We start from the raw sequence: 9,865 nt of genomic DNA, 5'->3' as shown, positions 1-9,865 counted from the left end.
AATAAGAAATTTGTACAAAAATGTGCAATCAAATACATTCAATACATAACCGCAGTATATATGTAAAAAAAATGCTGAGAAGTGGGATCTATTAAATGTGTTAAATATAAATGCAAGAATAATATAAATAAGAATTAAATAAGAATATTTCTTGAAATTTACAGTATAAATATAGTATTAAAGTCAGAATTTAATCCAACATGTGCTCAGAAAAATAAATTAAAATTTCAACAAAAGTTAAACATCTACAGTTCCATGACAACTGTGTAGGGGTCTTGCAATATACCGGTATTGGCAATAACCGTGATATTTAAAAATGAAATATTGATATCATGTTAATAATAAACATATGATAATGTTGTGTAAATAATCCAGCACCTCTTAAATCATTTTTATATACAGTTATGGTTACAGTCTGTCTTTCCACCTCCTTACACTCGTAATTTCAGTGTAATTAATTTGCCAAAAAAGACACAAAACGCACAACAAATAAAGTTAAAGATGAATTTGACTGATAGTTTTTTTTTCTTTTTTAAATTTTCTATAGATATCGCGATAATATTGTGAACTTTTGGCCACAGTAATTGTGTAAATCGTGAAAATGTGATATCGTGACAGCCGTAAAACTGGGCAAACTCTACTGAGGAAGACTGTGTGATACAGTCCAGAACAGCTACTATTTACTACCCTTTTTGGTGACGTATTGTTGATCAATTATTATTTTCAAGGTCAAGAGTGTGCTTTGTCAACCTCAAAAACTAACCCTTTATGCAGTATTACCGTAAAAAAATTCAACTTTAAGGACAAAAGACAAAAGATGCGTACAGATCTCTGTGAGGTTGAAACGCTGCTTTTATTAAGTGAGATTTATTGCGAGCTATTAGTTCAGCCTGTCAATCTTTTGTCTGACTTTTTGCCTCAGGACATACAGGTGACCTGTAAATCAACTCACAGGGGGTAATAAAACCAGCCTTTTTCCAAGCCAGAGTTTGGGGTGTAAGAGATATTAGCATAAAGGAAATGGGAGAAATGATGACTAACAGAAAAAGAAATAAGTGCGGAAGAGACAACACTATATAACCACCCCACTATACTTCCTATCCAGTATACTGGTTTCATCGTAGCTCTCCAGTCATCCAGCCCCCCTCTCTCTCTCTCACCAGCACTCCTCTTCTCTCTCTCTCTCAGCTGCTCTCCCTCCCCTCCCCTCTCTTCCCTGGATGGTGTAGCTCTCTCTCTCTCTCTGTGTCTCTCCCTCTCTCTGGCAGTCTGGTGGAGCCGCACACAAGGATTAGAGGTTTTGCTGTGAGTGTCTGCTCAAAGAGAAGAAGCCAGAAAAAGAGATAAATTCTCCAGGAAAAAAAGGATAGCCTCACTATTGTGGATAAGTGATCTGATTTTTTACCTTTACGCAGGCTCTACCTCTCATCTTACGCCAAAAGAGCCTTCACCTGGAGGGGAGGACAGATAAAGCCAAGGGGACTATATAGCCTGGACCTCCACACAGAGAGCCATGTGAGCGGCACCCCTCCACCTCCACCTCCACCTCCACCCACTTCACACTACACAAGTCCCCCCTATACAGTCTGCTCTCGGAAGCTGGTGGAGCACCAACCAGGATTTTTTTTTCTCTCCCTCCCTGGAACCTCCACTTTCAGGGACCCCTCCAGGCTCCGGCGGTACCCCAGCGGGAGACGCTCATCTCTGGGCACTGGTCGTGGGGCGCGAGTGCCCCCTGGTCTGGTCTGGAGGCCAGCCAGCAGCGCTCCAGCACCATGGATTACCTGTTTGGGATTGTAGTGCTGCTGTGCGGGGCGGTGCAGCTGGGAAGAGGTGTTGAGCCCAAGCACAACGTACCCAGGCTAAAGCTGTCATACAAGGGTAAGAGCCATTCTCCCGTTGTCTCCAGGATATATGGGGTGGTTGCTTGGTGCTTTTAACGCAGTCTTATTTCTCTTGCCTGTAGGGTGCTCTTTCATGCTTTTTCCTTTCATCCATTCTTTTTCTTATGTTGAGTATCCCTTCTATTTCTGTGAATCTATTTATGTGTCTCTCTCATTCACTCTTTTCTCCCTCTTGGTCAGCATCTAACTCTCTCCCATTAACTCACTCCTTTTCCTTCTCACCCTGCTCTGCTTGCTCCCAGAAATCACTATTCTTCTTACAAATAAGTCAGATTGGTTCCATATGCTGAGGAAGAAGGGCCTGGAGTTAAATGTATATATTGGCCCCTGTACCAATTTTCCCCTCGTGCTGTCCCCTTTCTGCTATAGCACTGTACAGCCCCTGTTAAGTGCTCCGAACAGGCAAGCGGAGCCTCTGTTTTAATGGCTTCTGTCCCAAAAAACTCTGCTTTCGGTCATGACACAGAGCCTTTTCTTTAAGGGGCCGTGCAGGTTTCCCTCGACTTCTTCTCCTAAATGGATCCAACAGTTGCAGAGTTAAATGGAAAACTATATTTGCATGATTTAACGTGTGTGCATTAAATTAATACGTGCAGTAGACTGTACTTGAGAGGAGGACGAGAGGGAGTTTTGTGTCTTTTTATATCGTGCACGTGTAAGTTTTTGACGTATACAGCAAACATGTTATTCTCTCTCCTTCTGTGTTATTTTGAGGGGAGACTGCGGAGCGCCGGTTCTTCCTCTTCTCCTCCTCCTCCTCCCTCTCTCTCTCTCTCTCTCTCTCTGTCTCGTCTCCTCTCTCACACCCCACACTAAATCAGGCTCTTTGTAATAGCAGACTTTTCATCTCAGCTAGAAATAACTGGCAACATTTTTGGCATATTTTGTGGAAGGGTTTTTTTTGCTTTTTAATGTCAGTGAGGGAGGCCATTGTGGTTCTTTGTCCTAAAACATGACCGAAAGTATATGGCTCGGGAGTGTGGTCTCTCGATTCTTTATTTTAGTCCCGCTTCTCTCATAAAAGCATTCTGAAAATTTATGAACGTGCTGATTTGCCCCTTGTTTAGCAAGCATCTCCTTGACTGTCACCCAAAAAGCTTTGGTTCCTCAGATCATTTCAATCTACGTTGAAGGGGAAAATCTCAGTCATGAAATGACTGGTGAATGCGATGTTTGTCACTCTAATTCATTTTCTATCTTTAGCCGAGACGTTTGGTATAACTTATGTTTAGAGGCCTGCTATATGACATGCTTTATTCTTTGGACGGAGCGCAAGTTGTAATTTGCGTACAGTATATTTCCCTTCATCACCCTTTCAACTTCCAAGTGTGTATCGCGATTGTCTACGCTCTAAATCTTAAATATAAAAAAGCATGTGACTTTTATATTTTAGTATTGTGTGGCATTTTTAAAAAGGTGATGACGTGCGTTTACCACGCGAACGAAATAAATCTGGAAAGAATCATAGTTGAACTTACCTGCTACAAGTCATAGGCTGTATCCCCTGGGCTCCATCATGTCAGTTCACACGAAAACGGAGCCTCTAGGCCTGATGGGAAAATGTCATCCCATCTTTACACAGCCATCTGTTTAAAGAATGTTGAATATTGTTCCCTCCTGCCCCTCTTTTGTGATCCTCTTCACTGTTCAGTCTGACAAGTGAACATGTTGCTGACAACAATACTAGACAAGAGATATGTCATCGAGCATCAAAGTCTGCATTGACTCACTGTACGAGTGATGGATGCGTATCGTCAGGTCTGCAGGGAAAGACTAGCCTGTCATGATAGATGCACTTTAGTGGATGGACAATTATTTTTTTTTGCTAAAAGTACATCAAAAGCCTGGTTGTTTATGTGCATGTGTGTGTGTGTGTGTGTGTGTGAATGTTCTTGCCACGTCTTGGTGTGAGGACTCAACACCCTCTCCTGTGATTCCCTCCCCTTAGACTGTAAGTGGTGTCTCGGTGTGTGACTTTGTGTGTGTTTTAGCGAGGCAAAAATGTGTCAGGTCTGGCATGCGCCCATATAATTAGACACCTGGCTTTTGTGCGTGTGCCCGTGCGCGTACTGTATGCATGAGCTCACAAATCGGTATCTTTTATTGTGCTGTTGAATCGGCGTTTCGGTAATTACGTGCGATTGCAAACTGCTGTTGGCTTATGCTGTTGTGTCAATTCTTTTGCCTCAATTCCACTGACTGCTTCGGCTCGACTCGACTCACTTTTTGTACCAGGTGCTATTCTCAATATCGTTTTCCAGTGCAGATAGTACCCAGTCAATGTAGGCGGCGACGGTATTCTTAGCTGATTGTCATTGCGCCACCGCATGAAACGCCGTGACATGATTTTCGACACAACTTTTGCTCCCTCTGTCCAGCGCTCACTGAATCCATTCACTGGCAACCGTACAGAGGAATATCTGCACTTTGTCAATTGACCACGGAGTTGTTATGCAGGCTGTAATTTTTTTAAAATTAGAGTTGAGTGGAAAACAAATTGCGGTCGCTATTGATGGTAGCTTGGCTATTTAAAGGTCGGGTCCATCTGCGTTCTTTCCAGCTTTTTTTCAAATGGAAACGCCTATTCAGCCGTTGCAAAAAGCAGTGACGTAGGTTACCAAAGTAAGCCGATCGAAGCTAATCAATAAGGTTCTAAATATATTGTGAACGCTAGTACTAGCTGAGTCAGAGGCAGCTTTGCTTAGTTTGGAAATAACTGAAAGGGTTGGTTTGAAGTGGGTTTGTATGTATATTCACGTGTCCTGCGAGGTAAAATGAACGCTTTTGTGAATGTAGTCTGGTGGCATTGAAGAGATCAATATCAGTCTAAGTGTATGCTATATTTAGAATATTTTCACTGCTCTACCTCGCCATAGGACAGCCCTTTCCGACGGGGAACTGAAGCCGTTATATCGCTGTCTTCACCAGACCGGACTCCATTCATAAAAACATTTATTTTACATTGCAGAACACTGGAGTTGCTGGTCTACCGCTGCATCGATCGGTTAGTTCGTTTGCATTATTGTGTAACTTTCAGATCCAAACTAACGCGGCTTCCACAGCAGTTCATTGCTTAGCTTCAGTGCCGGTACTCCTGTCTGCTTCTCCAAACTGGGAGCATGCCGATCGGCATCTAAGTTACTGTATGTAACGTTAATACACTGACTGTAAGGATGTATATATACTGTACATGTAGCAACGTCATCATGCAGAAAGCAGGTCACGTGGGAAAAAGTTTTTAGAAGGGAAAATAGCATTTTGACACTGCGTGCTTTGATACAAATTTGAATGTAAGGAACACCACTGGGAAGCTACAGAATGACGTAAAAATCTCCAATAAAAAACAAAAAAAATATATGATGGACCCACCCTTTAAAAACGGAGGTAGTGCCGATTCTCTCTGACCAATCAGTGGTCTCCAGTGTTTTAACTCCACCTTCTAGTATCGGCTCAGCGTGCTTAGAACCTTGACCGAGGTGGAACCAAAAAAAGTACCAGGTACTTTCCACGACTTTTGCAAATCGTAAACCAAAAAGAACGGTTCCAACCAAGTCGAGCTGTGTCGCACCATGCAGCGGAAACGAGGCTTTTGTGTTTCTGCGCTTGTGTCTCGGGCCCACAGGTGTTTGATCGCTCTCTTGATGCCTGTCAGGGGACAATTCTCGGTTAACACCCACACTGTGGCGGGTGGTGGGAGGAAGAGAGGGATGGATGCATGGTGGTGGGGGGGGGGTGGTTGGTGTGACGGCGGAGGGGAGGAGATTTGCTTTTAATGAAGGAAAAGCTGGCAGACATACAGCAGACGACGCAGAAGGAAGGGAGGCTGGTCGTTAAGTGAAGTGTCACTCATCCCCTCTCCCTTCACGAAGCCGGCATAGTAATTAAGTCAAATAAACGACAAGGAGGAATCCTCCTGGGAAGGACAGTCAAACGAGCTCCGAGCAAAAGAGTATGCCGATGAGTACTTGAATGGGACGATCACAAGAGCAGGGAGGGAAAGACAGACTGAGGCCTAGTAGTAGTAGGACAGTCACAAGAACGAGCCTGTGATTTGGGCACGAACACCGAGCATGTGAGCACGGTCCCATGAAATCATCCTCAAATGAGTGCTGATGACACGCCTCCGGGGACTGATAGTCGTCTGCTGGAAAGGACAGGCGAACGACTGCAGAGTGAGCAGTTTGAGGGGTAGAAACGGCTGAGAAATGGAGGCAGGTAGATAAAATTACCTCTCATGGGACGGCTGGCACAGCAAGTGCGGAGTAAATGATTTCCCAGTGGGGTCAGTTAGACATCGCTCAGCTAAAAGGATCTGGCTTCACGGGGACAGAACTATGATCACAAGAAGTTAATGATTTTCTCTTCTCCTTGAGACTAGAATACTTTCTTTGCCTTGAACACAAGGACAGGAAGACAAAAGGTCAAAGTCAAGTCCAAGTTAAAATACGCATGCTTGGTCAAAGATTTCTCGCAAATCGTTTTCAACAAAAGCTGACTTGTTCGAACAACTGACAGAAACCAATGTTGTGTTGTGATATTCAAAGTAAACAAATGGCAACCCAATTTCTTATTAAAGAGGACCTATCATGCTTCTTCGCTTTTTCCCTTTACATTTTAGTGTTCTAAATATTTTTTTGTGCATGTAAAAGGTCTGCAAAGTTACAAAGCCCAAAGTTACTCTCCCCCACAGAAACACTGAAATGCCTTGCTTGAAGTCCTGCCTTTTTCCTCTGTAACGTGGTGATGTCACCAAGTAACACATTTGCATAATACCTGCCTCGCGGCTAATTTGGCACGCCCTCAAACAAAGCTAGTTAGAGCGGAGCTGGAGCGGAGTCCGGAGAGTTTTGCTCGGTTGACCAATGACAACAGAGTGGGCCAGCTGACCAATCAGAGCAGACTGGGCTTTTTGGGAGGAGGGGGGCGGCCAGGAGCTCAAATAGAGCGTTTCAGACAGAGGGTGAAAAGAGGTGCTGCAGCACAGCTGGTATGATAAAAATAAAGCGTTTTTTAAACATTAAAACATGTAAACATGTTTTAGTAGAAACCCAAAATACACGTATGCCCTGAAAAAATTAGCATAATAGGTCCTCTTTAAAAATGAGTCATCATAACCTCGAATTGCCTCGCAAAGTGCAGATTGGAATCATCATCTAAATAGTAGTGCTTTAATGTTGCACAACCGAGACTATTCAGTGCTGCTGCTGCACTTCTGCAAAACAGAATGAATTGCAAGGATAAAACAATGACCCCTGGATCAATGCATACCTGCACACAATCACATTCCTGAACACAATCCATCTACAGCACCCTCCCTTACTGTAAGTAGCCATCAGGAGGAACACTGACCCCTAAAGGTCAATCGATGCACCTACAGCACACAGTGAATACAAACACAGTACTATGGTGGGGAGAAGATCCATCAAAACTGCTAAACTTGACCCTATTGTGATCTCAAAAAAGGGAGCCAGCGAGCGATACTTTAACGCTTAAAAGGCCTCGTCAAAAACAACCTGATAATTACCCTCGCCGTGGGTAATTACGGAGCCTACTGTATGACCTCTTAATGCCATCGCAGCCGCCCCACGCTGGCTGGATGGGCGGAACTAGAAGGAGGAAAAGACGGAGCGAGACTGAGAAAGAGACAGGGGAAATCTGGAATTGGCTTACAACCCTTCAAAATAGACACTTGGTGTGGAACCGCACTCAACGCAGTCTGGACTCGAGCCCCATAATAAGCCCGTCTGTGTGAGCGTGTGTGTTTGTGTGTGGGCGTGCCTGCCTATAAAAATATGGACTGTTTGTGGGTGTTTGCATGTGTGTTGGTTCATCAGTCGGATCATTCTTTTTGAATGAGAATCTCTCTCTTTGCTTTCTCTCTTGTCCGTTCTGCGGGCCGGGGCTGACAGAGCGGATGTAGATAATTATAAGGTGTTCGCCCAGCGCGCCAACTTTGGAGATGTCTGCCTCTCTCTCTTTCTTTCTCATCGTTCTTTTCTTCCTACCCCCTCACCCTCCTCCTCCTCCTGCGGCTCGGTCGCTCCTCGAGGAACCACAACACCGCAGACCCTAAGTACAATCTTCAAGTCGACTGTATGTGTGTGTGTGTGTGTCTCTGTGTGTGTTTTTCTGCTGGTCTCCTTTTCCTGTCTCTTTGATTGCAGCTCGGAGTTGATACATATCTTTTTGGCTATCCTTCTTTTCAACTCGCACACCGCCTGAACTGCCCTCATCTTTCGCTCCCACACAGCCACATTCCAAAAGCATAAACCAATGTTTTGCAGCGGCTTTTGCTTTTCAACTATGCCCCCGTGTTACATCCGAATATACTACATTTCCTTGCGCTGACTCACACACCTGACCGCAAGTCTTTTCGAGGTGAAAGACGGCGCAATTAAATGTGTGTAAGTGTTGACACTCATTGCCCCCACAGATAATTGTGCAATGACACAATGTGCTTGCAAAACAAAAAAGCCTTTCATCAACTCGCGGATAAAATGTGTCACTTGTTTTTGTTGCAGTTTTAATACAGAGAGAGTTTTCATAGATTACATGTATGTAATTCATTTAAACTAATACAGGAAGGCGGGAGGAGCGATCGTGTTGCAGAGTAGGCTGTTGTAATCTGCGAGTTTTATGACCATTTTGATTGCATGTGTCTGTTGTTTGCTTTCCAAGTTGTTGTGTGTGTGTAGGAATGTCATGCCTTTCCCCAGCGTTCATAAATTTCCCCTCTAATTACAGTGCTATTTTCTTTTAGGAAATCTTATTTAAACCGAAATGATTATCAAAAACAATCCAGGCCACAATAGGAGGTAGCGTCAGTTCAGTTCAGTGCAGCGCAGCGTGCGTTCGCTGAAAGATTAATGAGCGTTCGCACAGCGATTGTGTGTGTTCAGTGTACATTTTCGTCTGTGTGTACATAAGCATTGTACGGGGGGGGGACGTGCACGCAGGAAAAAATACCCTTCGCCTTTTTGCATCTGTGTTTGGGATGTAGGCTTGGGTTACAGCGTGGTGCGGATTGCTGAACCGCGGGTATGAATGGGTCCCGCCACCTGCTAAGGCTCGTCAGTCAGATGGAGAAAAGGGGGCGCACCGTTCAATCTGAACAGAGTCGTGTTACAAATGAGGGGGACATCTCTGCAGAAAGACGGACTGGAGGACTGATGGACACCAGAGGGATACACAGGCGAAGAGAGGGGAAACAGAAATAAGTAGAGAAATGATTATAGTGTGTTATATAGGATGGATGTTGCTGTACTAAGGATGTGCCCTGATTTATGGTGCGTTCAAATAAAACTTGTGATGTTTACAACATGGGAAACCGTGTACACAATATGCTTGGCGTTCAAGTGGTTAAGTCGTGAGAACACCGCTGCTAAGCAACGGCAATATTAACGTTACTGTCGGCGTCTAGAAGTCACAGATGCTAACAATTTAGCAAACGATCAAGTGGGTGACATAGGAAAAAGATGAAGCCATTTGGAATATCAACATCTTCCTCAGACATATTATACAATTACGAAGAATTACAATATATTCACTTATTATGTACCAAAAAAATTTTACTTCCAAGGCCTCCGCCATTTCTGACAACGTCAACAAACTCGTCACAACTCCTGAACTCGAAGCTTTCAGAAACTTTCCACTTCCACAATAATCACAAGAGGGGGGGCGTTCATATGGACTCTTCTCGCGAACACGGTAAACACGACCCCATTTGAAGGCACCATTATACCGTAGTATTATAGCCATTCACATTGTTTTAATATCAAAAATTTAAAGTCAACTCAAAATACCAGTCCCTTTAAATCTCAATGTGGAGTAATTATGTTTTTTTCTTCTTTCCCTTGGACTTCTTTCTCGCTGTCATAAATACCAGAAGCAGACCATAATTACCACATTGGGAAATCACAAACATAAATCCTGACTTTGTATAATTTTAGAATTTGGGATTT

The 9,865-nt window shown here is 43.8% G+C and overlaps 1 protein-coding gene across 2 annotated transcripts in view; it reads left to right on the top strand.

Moving 5' to 3' along the window:
• Positions 1-1,151: 1,151 nt before the first annotated feature.
• The window catches only part of sema3aa (sema domain, immunoglobulin domain (Ig), short basic domain, secreted, (semaphorin) 3Aa), a 39,965-nt gene continuing 31,251 nt past the window's right edge, over positions 1,152-9,865 (top strand). Inside the window, exons 1-2 of one of the 2 annotated variants that reach the window (XM_037760949.1) lie at positions 1,155-1,305; positions 1,416-1,881. In XM_037760949.1, the coding sequence (XP_037616877.1) occupies positions 1,776-1,881 (106 nt within the window). In that variant the 5' untranslated portion in view covers positions 1,155-1,305; positions 1,416-1,775. Of the gene's footprint in view, positions 1,882-9,865 lie in introns of both variants that reach the window. The other variant, XM_037760950.1, reaches the window with a different exon arrangement.

Source organism: Sebastes umbrosus, chromosome 23 (genome assembly GCF_015220745.1).
Source record: "Sebastes umbrosus isolate fSebUmb1 chromosome 23, fSebUmb1.pri, whole genome shotgun sequence".
In the NCBI taxonomy this organism is placed as follows: domain Eukaryota; kingdom Metazoa; phylum Chordata; class Actinopteri; order Perciformes; family Sebastidae; genus Sebastes; species Sebastes umbrosus.
The sequence above is the reverse complement of the archived record's forward strand: the minus strand, read 5'-3'. Positions and strand labels throughout refer to the sequence as shown.